This window comes from Gekko japonicus, unplaced genomic scaffold (assembly GCF_001447785.1).
Source record: "Gekko japonicus isolate JY-2015 unplaced genomic scaffold, Gekko_japonicus_V1.1 scaffold3599, whole genome shotgun sequence".
NCBI lineage: Eukaryota > Metazoa > Chordata > Lepidosauria > Squamata > Gekkonidae > Gekko > Gekko japonicus.
Genome location: NW_015172125.1, coordinates 119,254 through 139,952, shown reverse-complemented (window position 1 = coordinate 139,952; position 20,699 = coordinate 119,254). Strand labels below are relative to the sequence as shown.

General features: G+C 46.2%; 1 protein-coding gene across 2 annotated transcripts in view; it reads right to left on the bottom strand.

Annotated features, from left to right (window-relative positions):
- Positions 1-1,009: 1,009 nt before the first annotated feature.
- MST1 (macrophage stimulating 1) overlaps positions 1,010-20,699 on the bottom strand; it is a 40,440-nt gene continuing 20,750 nt past the window's right edge. Inside the window, exons 8-18 of one of the 2 annotated variants that reach the window (XM_015420996.1) lie at positions 18,974-19,136; positions 14,392-14,522; positions 14,019-14,121; positions 12,391-12,527; positions 10,941-10,976; positions 10,641-10,755; positions 10,096-10,173; positions 8,709-8,855; positions 2,960-3,066; positions 2,448-2,587; positions 1,010-2,073 (exon numbers count right to left, since the gene is read on the bottom strand). In XM_015420996.1, coding sequence (XP_015276482.1) covers positions 1,912-2,073; positions 2,448-2,587; positions 2,960-3,066; positions 8,709-8,855; positions 10,096-10,173; positions 10,641-10,755; positions 10,941-10,976; positions 12,391-12,527; positions 14,019-14,121; positions 14,392-14,522; positions 18,974-19,136 — 1,319 coding nt within the window. In that variant the 3' untranslated portion in view covers positions 1,010-1,911. The remainder of the gene's footprint in view (positions 2,074-2,447; positions 2,588-2,959; positions 3,067-8,708; positions 8,856-10,095; positions 10,174-10,640; positions 10,756-10,940; positions 10,977-12,390; positions 12,528-14,018; positions 14,122-14,391; positions 14,523-18,973; positions 19,137-20,699) is intronic. The other variant, XM_015420997.1, reaches the window with a different exon arrangement.

Genomic DNA, 20,699 nt, shown 5'->3' with positions numbered 1-20,699 from the left:
AGAAAGTTGGATCTCCTCCACAAAAGGAGCTAAAGGATTAATTTAAAAAAAATTAAACCTGTGAATTTAGAGAATCTGATAGACAGTTGGTAATAATTTTAGGCTGCTATAATAATATGTCAAAGTGTCCTCCAATGAGGAAATGACTACTACCGGGGACTTGCATGCAGAAAACGGCACTGATGTGGGCGGAACTGGAAAGATATGAACTTTCCGTTGCACATCTGTGCACTCCAGACTTTGCTGTACTCTCTCTCAAAATGCTGCAGCAAAGCAGGTTTGAGGAAGACAACAGGAAAGATGGAGAACACTCAGGAGGCACATGGATTCACCACAGTGCTGTGGAGAAGGGGGGGGGAACCCCTGCTTCACAAAAGCATCCAAGCTGGAGCCAACAATCATGTGCAAGTCACCTAAACGCAAGACCAGGGGTAAAAAGGTAAAGGTAAAGGTTCCCTTGCTCGAACGCCAGTCGAATCCGACTCTAGGGTTGCGGTGCTCATCTCCGTTTCAAAGCCGAAGAGCCAGAGCTGTCCGAAGACGTTTCCGTGGTCATGTGGCCGGCATGACTAAACACCAAGGCGCACGGAACGCTGTTACCTTCCCACTGAAGTGGTACCTATTTATCTACTTGCAATTTCTTGCTTTCGAACTGCTAAGTTGGCAGGAACTGGATCTAGAGACGGGAGCTCACTCTGTCATGCGGCAACTCGGGTCTCGAACTGCTGAACTACTGACCTTCCACAGCCTGCAGTTCAGCGTCTTAACCACTTGAGCCACCACAACTCCTAAGACCAGGGGTACCCACCAACATTTTTCCTGGTGTCCAGGAAGTGTTTGTAGAAAGAGGGTGGAACCAAGTGGGGCTCCTGTCTAGGAGGGCTTCTTATTGGCTGTGGAGAATAAAATAATGTTGTTAGCAGCAACTGCAGGCTCAAAAATATTGGAGACCCCTGTGGAACACAATTCTTGTGTTAAACATAAAACTAAGAGGTACTTTAAGGGAAAATTAGATTTCTATATTTTGAAATGCAAGACATACCTCCCAGATTGTTTTTCTGCTAGGACTGTATTTATCAGACAGTGGATATGCTTAGAGGGAGGCATATGTCTGCCCCTTTACATCTCAATTCTTTTTGTTCAAACATTTTGGTAATATACGTGCTCTAAACTACTGTACAAACAAAACCTTGAATCCATCTTTAAAGGAAATACATTTAAATAAATGAATATTGTGTCAGTTTGGAGATAAGCTGATTTGTTGTTTCTTCACTGCTACAATGACGATAGTTCTTCTTTAAGAAGCAGGAAACAAGAGTCAGAATTATTATAGCATTTGCAGGAAAGAATTACTCCAGGGGGGACAGATGCTGCTGGTATAAATGGCCCCAAAGGCACTTTCAGACTTCAGAAGCTTCTTCTGGTTTGATGACACTGATGTCAAATAGAGGACTTGTACCTCAAGAATGGGAAGTCCCTTGGCAAGTGGGGTGGGGGAGGATTGTTCCTGCCTAACTCTCCATCAAAGTTCAGCAAGGTCACATATGGCCTTGGAGAAGGGACCCTGTGAACATTTGGTCCACCCCTGCCCACTGGGAATTGGAGGACTGCCAGAGGGTCCCTTCAAGATGGCCCCAGAGGCCTCCTCTTCTCATATCTCTTATGGGAAGAGTGCTGGAAGTAGCACAGCACAGCTTTTTCACATAACTGATGCCTCTGCTGGCAGTAATGAGGCTGAAAGAAACAAGGGCAAAAGAGTTTGTGGGTGGGTGTGTTTGCACGTGCACACACTCACAGGTATATGCATGCACTTATTGCACAAGAAAAAGAAGTCCGTGTACTGGAGGGCCTCTTGTCCAGGGGCTCTCAAAACCTGGAGTGGGGCCCAGCTTCAGGACGGTTCCAGCAAACTCAGCTCAACTTCATCACTTTGTTGATCCAGTCAACGTAGAGGGAGACGCGGGTGAAGAGGGCAGGCTTGTCTTTGCGAGCACACACACGGGATGGGGTGATCACGCCCTCCAGCACCCAGCAGTCGTGCGTCAGGCAGGCCAAGGGGCCTCCAAAGTCACCCTGGTCAGGAGAACAAGAGACAGTTCCTGTAACAGCAACTCCTAGCCTGGAGCAGACAGCACAGACAGCTGCTTCACCTCTCAAGACATCACTTGGACTCTTCCAAGTTCCTGTGTCGGTTTTTCCTGTTCCTGGAATTTGCTCAGATACATTCATGAGCTGCTTTATTTTCATATCCTGCCCCTTCTCCAATAAAAGGACAGTTTCCTGTTGCTTGTCTGTCTCAGCCTTTCCCCTGCCTCCCCCTTTGTCCTCCTCTTTCTGCTCACTAACAACCCCTACTCTCTTGGAAACCCTTTTTCCTTCCTTGCCTCCCACCGCTCAGACTTGCCACGTGCAGCTAAATTCAGTCCCCAAATCTTTGCCTTGCTTACCTCGCAGGCCCCCACACCTATCTGCAGGGGCTGTGTACACAAGTCGCTCTCCTTCATGCGGCCCCGAAGTGCCACTTTGCACTCCTGATTGTTCATGACATGTAACTCAGCCACATGGAGCATATTTTCATTGCCAGTCCCTGTGGGTTGGAGGGAAGAGGCAGAAACAGAGGCTTAGGGATGTGCACTGTCAGGTCTGATGAGATGGCCTGCAGGACTTGCACTTAGGCTAGGCCAGGGCATCAGGGGTAACTCATCCATCCTCTGAGACAGAGCCATTTCACAGAGAAACTATGTATGAGTGAACTGTAGGACCAAAGTGTAGAAGAGAGAGACAAGCTATACTGTAGCTCTAGACTGTTGAAGCAGGGAGAGAGAGTAGGAGGAGGCAATACTTACTCTAGAGCAGCCACAATACAGTAGAATGGTGATTGGAAGGGTGAATGCAAACCACAATTCTCCCCCCCACCACCAAGACCCTCCCCTTTCCTTTTCCCCAGCCTCTTTGGTACCTCTGGTCTCACCCCATCCTGCGATCTCACACTTGGTATTCTCAGGCACAATGTACTGCTCAGGCGGGAGACAGATCAATTCCACACGTGGATTCAGAACTGCTGGTCTGCAGAGAGAGGGGCGGGAAGCATAAATTCATTCACAAAGCGCTGCCTGCCTCAAAACCCTGCTCGTAGCCAGCCGAGTGTGGGCGACAGCAGCCTCTCTGTCCAGGAGTAAGCTTTTCGCAGGCCACTGTAAATGCTTACTGGTGCACATGGCGACAGATTTGACATAAACAGCAAAAAGAAAAAAGAGGGCTGCACCAATCACTGAGATGAAAGACACATGCCAGCTGTGCAGTGGGAAAGAAAACACTGATTGATGGAATACTAAAAAGGCCCCTTGCATTTCACTGTGGCTTCATCAGGGGATCTGAAACATGCTATAGAAGGAATATAAATAAAATCATATGAAAACACGTCAAAATATAAGATACTGAAAACACATTAGAAGAAACCTGAATGAATGAGCACCAGCAAGAACACGACGTAAGTCGAAAAATCCCAGTGACTATACATATAATCACGTTGCAGACAACAAAACGTACACACCTGAGCAAAGCAATATAGAGCTCCATCCACCAACACACACAGTCAAACACACATGGTTAAAATCATCTGCCCCAAGCATAAAATATCACATAATAATACACAGGCCAACAGGTTTGAAAAACATGAAATAAAACTAATCTCTAAATATAGAGTGTTATGTTCTTCTGCAATACGAGTTTTTAAATTCCTCGATGTTTTGCTAACACAGAACTTATGACAAGGACATTTGATGGCACAATTTACCTGCTAATTGGAGCTGCATGTAGTGAAGTTCATACAATATATAATCTACAGGATTTATGAAAACTTTCATACTACAGGTGTACTTAACAATACATGCAGTTCCCACAGGAAAAAAGCCCCTGTGGAAGAGCAGTTCCTGGTAAAGTCTATTGAGTGTTGACAGCAAGACAGATGTTAATGTGTGTCAATTGATCTCCCACATTGTATGTTCTGTTAAAAGAGATGAATCGACTTTTGTCACACATAAGATGTGTGTTCCAGTTCCTAGATTTGCTTTTCTTCAGATGAACATGCAGCTGCAGTAAGTCAGGCAGCAAGTAACCCTCCCAAGGTCAACTTTTTTCCTTACTGAATATAATAGAGATAAAAAGGCCTTAGAGTAGGCTCACTACAAGACTGGCTGTGGATATCCTATGGCTGCTAAACTGTCAATTAAAATTGATGCCTTTTCATGAAAATAATCCAGTTTGGTACAATTTTGCCTACGTCTGATCAGCTGACAGTTGTTCTTAATATATTTTGTATGGTGGCTATCATCTTACAAGAGAATTTTTATATGGGGTCTATGGCTTCAGAGACTGACAATTTGTATATGAGTCACTTTGAGGAGCAATTCACAATACAAGAACTTGAGGGCACTCTATAAAATTGCTGAGCAGTCGGGGTAGAATGGATAAAAGGAAGTACTTCTTCACCCAAAGAGTAATTAACACATGGAATTCACTGCCACAAGAGGTGGCGGCGGCTACAAGCATGGATGGCTTCAAGAGGGAATTGGATAAACATATGGAGCAGAGGTCAGTGGCTATTAGCCACAAGGTATAGATAGGAACTCTCAGTCTGGGGCAAGTGATGCTCTGTATTCTTGGTGCTTGGGGGGGGGCAACAGTGGGAGGGCTTCTAGTGTCCTGGCCCCACTGCTGGACCTCCTGATGGCACCTGGTATTTTTGGCCACTGTGTGACAGTGTTGGACTGGATGGGCCATAGCCTAATCCAACATTGGCTTCTCTTATGTTCTTATATTCTTCCAACAATCCTTTTTAAACTAGCCAAATGATGGCGCTGTTTAGATGATGCCTTTTTGCTGTGTGTGGGTGATAAAAATCAATTGTTAGACTTCCACAACTGAATTGACCTACAGGATGAAAACATCAAATTTCTACTACACGTAGATAATAGACAGATCATGTTTGTTTATTTGGCTTCGTGCCCACCCTCCCCTGCAAGCAGGCTCAGGACAGGTTACAAGAGAACAATGAACAACATAGTCCAACATATAAAACAACAATTCTTAAAACCCAAGTAACAATACAAATAATTAATTAACAATACACAGAACACAATAGATAGCACCATTTAACCAATCCATCTCCATCTGCTCCCGTGCAAGTTCCACATATATTTACAGGTGGGTGGTAACTAGTACTGGGGGGAACAGGTGCATGAAAGATAACACAAGTTGGCAGCAGTGCAAGGGAAGGCCCATATAAATATAAATTTGAACGTGGGGCAAACAACCTTAGTCATTAAGTTCCTTTCACCTTAGTCATGAAGTTCCAGGGTGGGTAACTCCATGCTGTTTTTCTGCCCACATACCAGGTTCTTAGATGAGATAGTGAGCAAAGTAAATGGCAAGATCTACGTGAGTCTATATTTAAAAAGCTCTCAGACAAAAATTCTCTCCCTCTCTTCATTCATTATACTCAGAGACCTACGGCCTTAACACCACCACCTTTGCCACCCTCACTAAACAAAGGTCAGGGGAGCCTCCCCTCCTGTAAAATCCATTCTATTTCTGGCCCTGTTTGAGGGGAGAACCATGCGCCGCCAGCCTCGGGTATTTCCCACACAGGAACAGGCTTCTGTAGTTTTCCAGCCACGACTGCTAATACAGTACAGCGGCCACAGAGCTTCCACACAGCAGGCATCCCTGGTAGTTGTTTTTAAAATCAGGAATTGAGTAGTGCTATATTGATATACCCTTATACCAAGATATGTATCAGGCTCTGAATTACCAACTTTCTTCATAATAAAATAAAAGAATGGGCCTGGGAAAATCCAAACTTTCTTAGCCGCACAGCAGCCATCTAGCTTTTCTGTGATATTTCCCAAAACTTTGGAGCCAAACAAGTTTGGGAAAGATCAAACAAAAACCAGGGAAACTATGGGAGATGCACAAATGCATCACGATGCTGAGAGGAAGCAAGAAGGATGGCTGTTTCCTCACTGCATTGAATGTGAGGCAAACAACATATGTGGAAACTGTTTGCATGTCTAATGCAACATCTCTGAAAAGGCTTCCTTTCACCTCAGTCATGGAGTTCCAGGGTAACTCCATGCTGTTTTTCTGCCCACGTGCCAGTCTTTTGCTTTGTCTCCTCAGAACCCTGGAATACGGTTGCTTGGTAGGGCCATTTCCTTATGGATTATCTGCATAGGGTGTTTCCCCTGCACTGTTTCCCCACAGCATTGTGGTGCACTGTGCATCTCCTGGAGTTTCCCGGGCTTTTCTCCAATTTTTTTGCAAACATGCTTCGCTGCGATGTTTTGGGAAAGATCGCAGTAAAGCGTAGATGCTACTTTGCGGGTGGGAAAGCTTGGATTTTCCCTGACCCTATCCCTACAGCAGCCATTTCCTCCTCCCACTATTCAGGGTCTTTAAAAAAAAAAAGTCAATTTCATATTGTTATAGTGATATACTATTATAACAGTAAGTGTAACCTCTCTATTTTTAGACTTGCCAGCCCCTTCCATTTGCAGTGATATTTTGTTTCTTTTATTTATTTGATTTATACACCACCCTCCCCTAGGTGTAGGGCTTAGGGTGGTGAATGACAGTTCAATAAATACATTTAAAGGTAAAGGAAAAGGTTCCCTTGCTTGAAAGCCAGTCGAATCCGACTCAAGGGTTGCGGTGCTCATCTCCGTTTCAAAGCCGAAGAGCCAGCGCTGTCCGAAGACGTTTCTGTGGTCATGTGGCCGGCATGACTAAACGCCAAGGCGCACGGAACGCTGTTCCCTTCCCACCAAAGTGGTACCTATTTATCTACTTGCAATTTCCTGCTTTCGAACTGCTAGGTTGGCAGGAGCTGGAACTAGAGACGGGAGCTCACTCCATCATGCGGCACACTCTGGTCTCGAACTGCTGAACTACCGACTTTCCACAGCCTGCAGTTCAGCGTCTTAACCACTTGAGCCACCGCAGCTCCTATAAATACATTTACAATTGGATTAAAACCATTAAAAAAAAAAACAAATCCTATAACTGTTTCAGATAGTGTGTAAAAACCAGTTGATGTCCATGCCCCATGAGGGGAGAGGAGAGAGAGAGGAGGCCAGGCTCGATGAAAAGCCATTGCTGTCCTCAACCATAGGCCTGGTGGAGCATCTCTGTCTTACAGGCCCTGTGGAACTGCACGGGTGTCAATTGGCAGAGAGTTCCACCAGGCCGGTGGCAGGGCTGAAAAGGCTCTGACTTTGGTTGAGGACAGTTAGATATCTTTCAGGACAGGGATCACCAGGAGGGTCTTCTCCCCAGCGTATAATGCTCTCCTGCAAGTATATCAGGAGAGGTGGTCCCATAGATATGTTGGACCTACACCGTTTAGGGCCCTCAAGGTTAAAACCAGAACCTTAAATCTGATCCAGTATTCAACCTGGAGCCGGTGCGGCTGGGAAAGCACTGAATGAATGAGTGCTGTCAGAGGGGTTACACTTACTGTTATAGCAGTATATTGATATAATGATATGAAAATGATTTTTTTTTTAAATGAAGAAGCCCCAGTGCCCCAGAGGATGGAAGATATTTATTTATTTAAATTTATAATCCGCCCTCCCCGCGAACGGGCTCAGTCCCCCACTGCTAGGGGGCTGGGGCAGTGAAACTGTAAGGGAACCTGCCATGTGAAAGCTCCACTGTCACGGCACTGTATTGGCAGCCTCATTGGTAACAAGAGAAACCACGCAAGCCTGTTTCTATGTGGAAACCATCTAGGATAGTGAAACCATCTAGGATAGTGAAATTATCACTTCTGGCACTAAGCTACTTTAGAAGCATTTCTAAAGCATTTATTTTGATTAATTTAGAGGGAATGACATAGAAGCCTGTCCAAGGATGATGATGAGGCATATAGCTTTGCGGCAGAATTCCAACTGTCGGCAGGAGCTGCCCTTGATGACCCATGAGGTTCCTTCCAGGCTGCAGTTGTCATGCTGTGGAATTGGTAGGTTCTCTTCTTGAGGTCATCATCTACAACAACCAGCTTACCAGACTTGCAAATGAAGGCTGCTTCCAGATTTACTCTTGGCCACCCTTATCACATCATATCACAGAACCCTTACTATCAGCTCCCTTCTGCGGCATGCCACCACCCTTACCAGCTGCCACCCAATAACCTGATCATTAACAATCCTAACACGGACTGTGACATTACACTCACTAATCTGGAACTTCCCGACACTTCTAGACACTCCCTGCTGCCTTGGCACTTCAACACATCCTAAATTCCACAGCAAGGGGGCGGGTTTTTTTTTTGAAATCCTTAAAATATCCATTTGGTTTCTTCAAGGCAACGAGCATAGTGTCTCCAGGACATAAATCAAAGACTCCAAATTTTAGTGCAGTAGGTAATTAGAACACTCGCACAAGAAAGTGTCTGCTCCATAAAAGCTAACTTGTTAAGCAGTATGTATGGCCACCATCTCTTGGGTTTTTAGTGGGTTTTCTTTACTTTCTCCTATAGTTTGTAGATCCCCTTCCTAATTTTGTTGTAGTTTATAGGAAATGCCATAAAAAAATCCCCTACGGGGAGCAAACAAAAAAAGGTGTCTCTTCCCCGCATCATAGTACACAAAACACAGAAGCCATATTCACTCTGTAGGGGATACAAAATCCTCCCCAAAGCCACATACCTCTCTAATTTCAGCATCACCAGAAGAGATTCAGAGGGTCCACAGACAATCTTAAGGATGGGTATGGCTTGTTTGTCGGGGTCATTAGGACCAGGGTTCTTAAAGAGAGTACCAAGCCAGACTTCATACCCCGATAAGTCAGCATCACTGTAAAAAAGAGACACAAAAGTTTCCATAGGGCTGCCAAGGATTCCTGCTCTCCATAGCAGCTTCCAAAACACATCTGCCTTAGAAAAAGCAAGCGGGATTTTACCTTCCTTCTTGCAGCTAACTACTAGATGTTAAAAACCTGGATGGATGGATGGATGGATGGATGTTGCACTATAATACGTGAAAGAAACTATTCCCTGCAACTTACAAGTCCTGGCTCTTCTCTTCTGCTCCCCCCCACCCACATACACACCTTCTCATCTGATCACTGGTCATCATATTGCCCATAACTGCCATCTGCAGCATGTTCCTAGCCTTTAAAAGTCAGCTGGATGTGCATTTCCTGGACAAACTGGCAATGATCCTGTAGACGTTGAAGACTGGGCACTTCAAAAACTTGTGTTGATCTAGCCTTGATCTGGATAGACCATGCAAGCCTGATCTGGAAAGCGAAGCAGGGCCGACCCTGGCAAGTACTTGGATGGGAGACCTCCAAGGAATACCAGGGCTGGGACACAAAGGCAGGCAATTTCAAGCCACCTCTCTGAAATGTCCTAGCCGCCCTAGGGGTCACCAGAAGACACCATGACATCCAGGCACACAAGCATGGAATTCACTGGCACAGGAGGTGGTGGCGGCTACAAGCATGGACGGCTTCAAAAGGGAATTAGATAGGCATATAGAGCAGAGGTCCATCAGTGGCTATTAGCCACAAGATATAGATAGGGGCTCTGGGGCAAGTGATGCTCTGTCTTCTTGGTGCTTGGGGGGGCCAACAGTGGGAGGGCTTCTAATGTCCTGGCCCCACTGGTGGACCTCCTGATGGCACCTGGTATTTTTGGCCACTGTGTGTCAGAGTGTTGGACTAGATGGCCCTTTGGCCTGATCCAACATTGGCATCTCTTATGTTCTTATAAGCACATACACACACACATACACAAAATACCAAAAAAATAAAGTTGAGTTAGTCTGAGGCTGTTTTGAAGAGGGAAGGCTGCTTTGTGTGTGGCATTTTTTCCCATACAGAGATTACTTCCTTCTAGGAAACATGACTCATGCCAACTGATGTGCACTCAACTTTATGAGCGAGGCAAGCAAATCCTACAGCAGTTGGTTACATCAGGAATTAGACTCAAGCCAAATAAAACAAAAATAGGATCAGCCTCAGGTCTTCCAAGGGACCTAAAAGAATTATACGAAGAAGCAGTGTCAGAGGGAAGTCCAAGAAGATGCTTACCAGGAGGAGAAACACTGGCGAGTGCTGATAACCCACTGTTCTTTCACCAGCGACCCTCCACAGAAATGGATTCCTTTCCTGAATACCAGAAAGTAGACATAGCAGTAGAGAAAGAGTCAGCTTCCTCTTCGTGATCCCATTTCCCAACTTGGCCCCCAATATCATTAAGTTCTTACCCAGTCCTCTCATATTTCACAAACAGCATCCTTTCCTCTGCAGCCAATGCAACAGCTGATGTGGCATCTGTGCTTAGGCAAACGGCCTCATTTGGCCAGGCCACCAACCTAATAGCTTATAAGAGTAATCAGCTGGCCACCAGCTGCCAAATGCTTCCCCATTTTGCAGCACTCTGCTCCTTGGAAAATGCCGAAGGTGCTTAGGCATGTGCCACAGATCTGAAATCTCACCTTTAAGAACAGGGACTGCTGAGGTGTCCGTTCCCTCAGTCATTGTCACCTGCCTGGAGTCCCTTAAAGACCTTTCCCCATCATGCTGTTCAGGTCTTCTTATGGCCCCTGCCCTAATGCCCCCTGTATTATGCTCACCGATTGCGGATGCTGACAGTCCAGGGTGAGTTTCCAATGTGACCCCCTATGATACGACTTCGTCTGTTGTACAAGCGCTCATCCCTTCTGCCGCAATGCTCAAAGACTATATTGTCTGCAAAGTCAAGCGTGATACCCCTGGAGTAGCTTTAAAAACACACACGCTCATGCCTGGAGAGTACTGACACAACGGCATGGAGATGGGGGGGGGGACTCCCAATTCTCCAGCCAGCTGCACTCCCCTCTCACCAAAATCATTTCATTCCACAGAACTCCCAAGTCTGTGCGCAGACAGCTTACCTGGGTTCAGCAAGATGGAGGGCTTCTTGTCACCAGCTGAAGAAACAAAACACAGGTTGCTCACATATGCAAGTGCATCACTTGACTTCTCGGCACTGGCTTATCACAGGTAATGCCTGACAAATGGACTGAAGCCACTGAAAAGTACTTCATTTAAAGATGTGTGAAAGTTCTACGAGTGATGGGCATGCCCATGTAAACCAGGCCCAGGTGAGCTCTAACCAAGGGGTTACCAGCGCTACAGAGTGAGAGAAGAGAAGCTGGCCTCACCCTTGGCCCCAACCGCAGACCGCAGAGGACATAACAATAGTCTTTAGCAAAGTGATGGACAAGGGTAGGCAACTTGTCTGACATTCAGGTCCCCATCATGACAGCCACATCATGACCCCCACTCAGCAAACTCTTGGACCAGTCACTCCCCTTCTCAGCCTACCTTACAAGGTTGTTATGAGGATAAATTACATATATTTCCCTGAGCTTCCAGGAGGAAACGTGGAATAAAACTGCATTGACTGCTCATAATTTTGAACCATCAGGTATTCACTTTTATCTCTACAATGACTAGAGCCAGAATAGCAGTTCTAAAAGAGCAAAACTGATAGCTCTCACAGGAGGAGGAGGAGGAGGAGATTGGATTTATACCCTGCCCTTCACACAGAGTCTCAGAGCAGCTTACAAACTCCTTTCCCTTCCCTTCCTCACAACAGACACCCCGTGAGGTAGGTGGGGCTGAGAGAGCTCTGACAGAAACTGCTCTTTTCAAGAACACCTCTGACAGAACTATGGCTTGCCCAAGGTCATCCAGCAGGTGCAAATGGAGGAGTGGGGAATCAAACCCGGTTCTCCCAGATTAGAGTCCGCGTACTTAACCACTACACCAAACTGGGTCTCAAAGCTGTAATTCATGTAAAATAACATTCAGCACCAACTCTTTCCTCAATTCCATCACTGTCACCCCTACTTTAGAAAATGGGTGCAGAGATTGAACTTCAGACCTGTGAATGATGTTGGGCATGTATGTACTAAAGTCCATCCCAGTATCTCAAGGGAAATAGCACATTATGATGTACTTTCTGACACACACACCCCGAAATGGGCATGGGGTCAAGCTGAAACACAAATTTTTGACCTAAACTTAGGTATCACATTTCAATTCAACATCTCAAATGTCCAATGTTATTCATAAAACAATAACAGAATGTAAACTGGGAATGTCAAACCAAAAGCCTTATATGCAACAGTGAAGAACACCCTGAAGGAGGCATAAAACTCCTTCTGGGGGACAAGTTTCCCTTTCTTGGCAGAAAGGCTGTAGAATGGCCAGGACAGGGTGGGGCCTGCACATGCTTCTTGGTTGTGCATGCTTCAAGGGAGATGATGCAGCTAGTGTCGCTGGCAAAGAGGCCACCGTGACAGTGTCCTTCACTTCACCATAGAATCAGAGACTCACCACATGGCTTAATAGCACAGTAATCAAATTGGGTTCTAGGGTCCATTGTGTAGCACCAGGGTCCATGGCTGTCATTGTCAGGGTTGCGACAATAGTTCTTTTCAAGACGCACAGTGGGGAAGATGGTAGGGAAGATCCTAATGCAAAGACAGAACATCATCCCTTCTGCACATTTCCAAGTTACTGTCCTGTTACACCCTCTGGTCCTTTCGAAAATGTTGCTCTTTGAGGCTGTAGATATGCCATTATTTGTTATCTGTTGTAGATTATTCAGATATTTGGAAGCCTCTTATTGCTGCAAAAAGAAGATTCTCCGCTATCCCAGCAAGATTACATCCCCAGGAATAAGGCAATTTCCCCCCAACCCCTGGCTACTACAATCAAATTCATATGAATAAAGAAAAAAACACACAATCTGAGCTACTCTCACAAAGCAATTATACTTCATTTCATCTCCCCCCCCTCCCCTGCACACACTTTTTCTTCTGGATCCTTGTATCCTCTAGCGCTAGTTCCATCTTGTTATTGGCAAAAAGCTCCAGCTCTCTTGCTTGTGGGCTTTGCAAAAAGGATCCTTCTGAGCCTGCTGGTAGCTAGAGGCCCCAAAGCCTGGGATTGGTGGGCTATTTAACCCAAGGGCTGGTGGCCACCAGTTTCCGGGTTGTTCCTGCTTCTCACTTAGCAGCACTATCTCTGCTGTCTCTCACAGCCATCTATAGCCTAGAAACACACTCTTATGTGACTCGTTTTCAGGAGGGAACAATGGAGTGTTATGGCAGTTAGTCAACCTCTGCTGGGAGCTTAAGGAACATGGGAAAGGGAACCACAGCAGTGGACTGAATACCAGCTTTCTTCCCTTCTCCCCAGGTCCTTTACAGTTTGTATACAGGTCAGGCCCATAGCTACGGTGGGGGCCTCCCAGCCCAGCCCCCCCCAACTTCTTCCCAAGGCCCTCTGACTTTTGGGGAGAACCTGGAGGAGGCCGCACGCACCTGCACTCCAAGCGGTGAATTCACATGGCCCCTGCTTCTCCCTCAAAGCATTTAAAAGGACCTTTTAAATGCCGGGGGGGGGGAGAAGTGGGGCAGCAGGCAGGGGCCACAGGTGAATCTCAGTGCCCCCCAATTTTTAAAAGGTCCCCCAAAATGAAAAATCCTGGCTATGGGCCTGATGCAGGTCCTTCCCTGCAGGAGAGTGTCATGCATCTGAGTTATCTATTGGCTGTTTCCAGCTCCTCTAATGACTGAGTCAGGCAAACAGGGACCATCAGCAGCATTCTAACAGATTAAGAGGATTACACCACGAACACGGGAAGCTGCCTTATACTGAATCAGACCCTTGGTCCATCAAGGTCAGTGCAGTCTTCTTAGACTGGCAGCAGCTCTCCAGGGTCTCAGGCTGAGGTCTTTCACATCACCTCCTACCTGATCCTTTTAACAGAGACGCTGGGGATTGAACATGGGACCTTCTGCATGCAAAGCAGATGCTCCGCCATTGAGCCATGAACCTCTTTCAACCTAGTTCCTAGCTCATACTGATGATCTGATACTGGCTTTTCTCCTTGCATCCCACAGGGGAAGAAAAAAGACCTTCACCCTTAGCCTTTCCACACTGGCTTGAACACTCACTGGGGTTTGTCAGGCGACTGCTCTGACCACTTCTGACATGTGATTCCCTTCCGAGTCTTACTGACAGTGCCTTGATATTCTTCTCCATTTCCATAGTAACAATCTGGGAAGAAGGGAGACAAGAGACCCACATGAGTGCTGACAAAATATGTCCACCTTCCACATCAACAGTATCTCCAGCATTCAAGCCATGGGTCCCTCTATCCCATCTCAACAACACAGTCCCAAATGTGTATTATGTAATTTTTTTTGTAGTGTAAGAATTACCAATAATTCTTATGCAAGCATCTCCAGGAACTGAAGTCCGGGGGGGGATCCCTACTGGAAGAGCCAGCCTGCCTTCCATCTACAAATTAGCTCAGCCAGCCCTCACCTTCCACTTCCACATCATCAGCACAGCGTTTAATCTGGAAGCAAAAAGCCATCCGCAGGTTGCGAAGGGTCGTGAAGCACCAAGGGGCCTCTGAGCCATCTGGGTTCCGGCAGTAATTCTCTTTCAGGTCCCTAGGGGGCACAAGACAGCATCTTCACCATCACGAATGTACAAAAGCACTTGCAAGAAATCCTGGAATCAACTTTTGGGGTTCTAGCACTCTTTAGAATCCCTCAGCACTCTTACTTATGGATGTTAATTGCCATGTATCTCATGTTGCCTCTGCATTGCAGTTGTGGCACTGAGTAGTGCTAATGAAAGCTGTTTTATCTGATTTCAGGACTTCTGGTAGCCATACTTTGGGACAGTTTTGAAGCCAGAGGGAATGAGAGTTTTCTGGCCTGGGTCACATCATCTTCCTCTTACCCCCCTTTGAGTTTTGCATTGTTTTAGAACAGGAAACAAGAATATTATTGCTTTGTTTCTCAGTTGGCAGTACTTAGGTCTTTACAGAACTTCCTATTCATTGGACTTCTGGTTTTGGCGTCTGCTATGGTGGCTGCGTTCTCCCGGAGCTCTGGGAGACGTGTGCCAGCGCCTGCAACTGGGAGGGGGTGCAACTGTCTGCACCACCCCCAGAGCCCTCATGTTGGGCTCCCAGCCATGGGGTGCTAGGAAAGCTCTTCCTCCGGCAACTTGCTGGTGAAGGGGGGCTTCTCCATGCCCTGAAAGTCCCACCACAGAGTGTCCACGAATGGAATTAGGAACGCACACCGGGACAAGCATTTGGTGATCGAGCGAATTGTGATTTAAAGCGGTCTCATCATTGAAATGTGAGTCAAGGTTCAAGCAAAAACACCTGAAAACTAGCTGAAAGCCTCCCCTTGGGAAGCGGGGGGGGGGACTCTCTCCCGATAAGACAATAAATGAACTTTGCACAGAAGAAGAAAGGGGGAGCGGGCTATAAAACAAGGTGGACTGAAATAAAAGGACTAAGAACTTACCAGACTCTTGTAGGGATTCTAGAGACTTTGATAACTTTTACGAAAAGTAAACAATCTCAAACATGGCGCCGAAGAAGGAGGAGAAGGACAAGCAAGCGAAACTGAAGCCTCTTGCCGGAAGTGCCAGCCCAGCGAGTTCTGTCCCTAGACAGGACACGACTGCAGACCTTCAAAGGATGCTGACTGAGGTGTTGCGCCCTCTGCTGGAACAAGTTACGGCACTGCATCAAAAGCCTGATATGCAACAAACTCAACTTAATGAGACTGTAAAAAAAATGGCGAGAACGGAGCAAGAGCTCAAAGAAGTGGATGTCAAACCAAAGAAGCTGAAAAAACAACTGCAGGTGATGGAGAAAAAGAGACTAGCCGACGAGTCTCATTTATTGCAGCTGCATATGGAAAGAGCAAGCTATGTCCTGAGATTTCAAGGAGTTCCTCAGGAGAAAGGAGAAGATCTAAAGCTGGTGATGTGTGATGCTATTGCCCCAGTAACAGATATTAAAGCGGATATACTACAAAGTGAAATAGATATGATCTGTAGGTCGTATTCTGAATTTACAAGAAAGAATAATCTGCCCGGGGAAGTGATGGTGAGATTCTCCAGAAGACAAGTGAGAGACCAAATTCTTAAAGCTACAAGTGGAACAACCTTGAAGATTAAGGACAAAGAAATTAAAATTTTAAAAGACATTCCGTTTGAAATAAGAAAGAAAAGAAAGAAATTCAGAGACTTGGTACTATTTCTTCAGAAAAATAACATCCCCTACAGATGGAATGTGCCCAAAGGCATAATCTTCAAATTCAAGGATAAGAAAGAAAAAATTGACTCTGTTGAAAAGGCATTGGAGTTTTTGCAGCAGCATAATCGACCAGCAGGCGAAGAAGACAAAGAGAAAGATGACAGCACCAAGGAGACTGATGACGAGGGAGCAGTGGCCTCTTCGGACAAGGACTCAGATTCAGAATTTGGGGCGGCAAAAACAAGAAAAAGGATAGATATTGAGTTGCTATTGTTTCTAGAACTCTTTATAATGATTATTAACCATTTCTTAAGTTGCTTTTTATTAAGGCAGATGCGCAGGTGTTATGGTTTGCTTTAATTTCAGTATGAAGATTATGGTTGACCACATCCAATGAACTTTAATCAAATTTTAAGCTAAAAGCAAATTTTACAAGCATTATGTATGATCACCATCTCTTGGGTTTTTAGTGGGTTTTCTTTACTTTCTCCTATAGTATGTAGATCCCTTCCCTAATTTCATTGTTGCTTATAGAAAATGCAATAAAAAAATCCCCTACGGGGGGCTAAAAAAAGAAAAGAACTTCCTATTCACTACAGCATTATGCAAGGTGGCCATTATAAGAGTGGGTTCATAAAGTCCTTGTTTGCTGGGGAAATGGAACTGTGTCAGGTGCATAGGCTCAGACAGGATTGCCAACAGGCCTGGAGAAAAATTCCCTGCCCCTTTAACAGAAGCCTAATGTATGGAAATGAGCAGCCAAAGATCTTTGTGGCACGGAGGTAAATAATGCCACTTGCTACATAACATCCCATTAAGCCTGTGTTAAAGGGATGGAACTTTTTTTCTCCAGGCAGTTGGCAGCCCTCAGCCCAGATGCAAGCAACACTTTGCACAGCCACCAGCCTTCTCGCAAAATGAGGGGAAAAAATGTTTCCCAGAAGCACGGCAGCAGCAGAGCCCATCACTCATTAGGGACCTAAAGTTGATGCGTACCAAAAGAGTGAGTTATGTGTAATCTTCTCAGTACATGTGATCACCATTTTGTCTGACAAGGCCAGCAGGCATATTTTTCAGCCATAATATGTGGTATATGAAACCCAGATTTCTGACGGTCTGTGTTCATGTATACCAGAGCTGGAAAATATGTGCATTATCCTTTTTTAGACAAAATTACAATTGCACGACCATGAGGATAATGCATAGAATGATCTCCCAATACATGAGATAGGAATACCAGAAACATAATACCTGAAAAGGATTGTAGTGATGGCAAATGTTATGGTGCAGTGGGGAAAAATGGTTGGACAACTATACCATTAAAACTATGGAGCACTGAAGTAAGCAACACAGACATTCAAGTGGATGTTTACAATGTCAATGTCAGAAATCTGGAGACAGCTGAAATCAGCACAAGCTTAATGTATATACTTTGAAATAATTGGAAAACCTTGTATTTAGAAAGCAGAGTGAACAGGCGGCTGAGATAACAGGAAACAGTCCACCTGTTGGGTTACATTTTATGCAAAATCAGCAACATATGGCACGGGTAGTTCCCCACCATCACCATTATTGATGTGCAACATACGCTTCAGCTACAGGGGTAAATGCTTCAGAAACACAACACACAGTGTGTTTACCCAGAGTTTGAACTGGAGCTCTCCATAAGGCTTTCATTTGATTCCCTGTCACTGTGTCATTGACAGTTGTATGACAGGCAGAAATTCCACAGGGGCAGATTTTGGTAGAATTGAGAGGCAGTGGCATGAAAAGCTGTACCCACTGAATGTGTGTTAGAGACACAGAGCTTATAAATGGTGAGAGTGGCCACCATAGTGACTGTAGTGACCGCATGAGATCATTATACATCCAGCAACTCCTAGTAGAATAAACCCTTCCAACTCCATTCCTACAGGTAATGTATTCCTCATACTCTGAGATGTCCTTCAGTCAGGCATATTTCTTCAGGGAGAGGTCACACTTTGGGTGAAAGAGGTCCTGCATTTATTCCCCAGACAAATCCTTTCCACATATGCCTGCCACTCTGGATTTTCTCAGTGTTCGAGGTGAGGCAATTTAAGTCCAGGGCAAAACAGCATCCAAATAACCCCGGGGCAACAGCAGGCTGAAACCGGGCTGACCACTGATGTAATGCAGAATAGGGGGGGAAACCAGAATCAAAAGAAGGTTGAACTCGGTTTTAGTGCAGAATTGCTTGGAGGACACCACAGTGAACATGGATTCAAAGGAGAGTGCGGAAAGGGCCAAAGTCACGCCAGAAGGAAAGAAGATCTATGTCCTGAACTAGAGTACATTCCAGGGTAAGGAGAGTGCAGAAAGGGCCAAAGTCACACCAGAAGGAAAGAAGAAGATCTATGTCCTGAACTAGAGAACACTCCAGGGTTAATCCATGACATCTCCTTTACAGTATCAGAGGGCCAAACAAGATGTGACAGAACAGGGATGCTGCCACCATTTTAAAGTTATTTAAAAAGGCAGCGAGGACTCGATCCTCTTCTGGCCCACGGGATAGTGCTCTTGTCCCCCCCCCCAGGGCCTTTTCAGGTGCTGAAATGGCTGTGAGGGGTTGTTTCAGCACTTGATAAGGCTCAAAGGAGGGTGGTGAACAAGAGTGCCTCAGCCTTGTGGCATTTTTAAATGACTTTGGCTGTCAGCTAGCAGGTGTGGGAAAGACTCTTTGTCTATCTGAGACTCCTCCCCCCACTCCTGAGAACAGCCACGACTGAGTTAGATGGATCACTGATTCAGTATACACATAGTTCACCCACAGCATCCCTTTGTGACAGACGCTTCCAAACATATACACCCCCAGCCTACTTGCACTCGTATTTCTCAGGCAGGAAACTGTGCTGGTGAGGCGTCTGAGAGTCCCAGCGTTGGCAAGGGGCACCTGTTGAAGTGGTGTTTGCCTTGCCTCGATAGTCTTCTCCTTTCAGCCTGAAGCAGCCGGTTGTAGTAGCAAGGCGGAGGCCGTTCTCTGCTTTCAGGGACACAGAAAACAAAAGGAGATCTGGCACACTGCAGGTCATTCTTTTTCCTGACAGATGTTTTGTGCCAATATCAGCTGCAGCTTTTCCCAGTGGGTGATTCTGCACTAGCTTTTCCCTCCATTGTTTTACCAAACCCACCTTGGAACAGAAATTCCCCTCTGCATTGCATGCTGCTTTTGCTTTCTTTGATCATCAGGCTTTATGGTACCTTCTGCATAGATTTTATGGCTGTTCAGGGTGACTTTGCAGTCAGTACAGTGTTACCTCCGGGGTGTGTTTGAATGTGGTTTTGAGCTGCACCTTTTCCTCAGTGTTGAGAAAATGTGGAGTGAATGCCAGAGGCAGGGTGCCATAACATCTGATGATCAAAGAAAGCGAAAGCAGCATACAATGCAGAGGAGAATTTCTGTTCCAAGGTGGGTTCGGTAAAACGATGGAGGGAAAACCCAATTCAGAATCACCCAGAATTTCCCATGGAGATTCAGCACTGTGGCAAATGGCTGATTTTCTTCCAGTTAAAGGCACACAGTCTCTTGGTGGGTGGGGTGGGGGAGAAGGTGGCTATCAAGCCTGGTCTCTCTACTGAAAGCATTTGACTTCATAGGCATTGCTATTTGCCTCTGGGCAGATCCCTCTTCTTAGCAACCGATGATTACTAATGTACAAACCCAGTCCCACATAGGAGGAAACAGGGGGGAGCTGATACATATATCCCACGCCCAGGGGTCATTTAGTAGAAAAAGAGCTAGGGGGACTCATTAGCATAACTCATTAGCATATGCCACACCCCCTGACATCACCGGAAGTGTGTCCTCCCCACAGCCGGCGGCGACCTCCAGCGGGCACCAGCAGGGAGCTCCAGGCCCCGCCCTCCCGCACCTCACCCGGGGGGATGGCGTCCCCCTGCGTCCCCCCCAAATGACCCCTGCCCACGCCACAAGATACTACTGAGCGTGTGCTAGCCCAGACCAAGGAAGTTTGCAGTCTAGGCCAGGCCCGACTATGCCCTGCACTTGGTAACGTACACCCAGGTTGCGATCATACACTCAATTAGCCCCGACTTAGGTGAGAATGCCGGGCGGATTTAAAGGGAGCGATCAGACACAAACATTTGGGAAGCGTCCCGCAGCCATCAGCAACCCATGTTGCTCTATCACAGAAGCAGAGTAAACAGGCACTGGGGAAAGTGCCTGGTAGCAAACGGGTTGCTACGGCCCACGGACGGACTTTCCCCTGTCTGATTGCTCCAGCGTGCTCTCATGGTGTCGGGATGGTCTGATCAGGCCATCCCGAGTCCATGCTGTTGTCCCCCCCCTTCTCAGTATGCACATCATCACACACTCCATAGGGAGCCCTCAATGTGGAGGTGCGATTCATCGATTCCTCATTGAAGCGCATCGGAAACAAACGGCAACCCCCCCCCCAACTCACACGCAGTTGCGTCTGATCACACAGAGGCAGGCTGACGCCCACAGCTTCAAAGGACTGTGTGATCATGCAACTGGGGGTCAAATTCCTCTAGTGCAAATAGCCTCACTCCCCCCCCCCCCTTT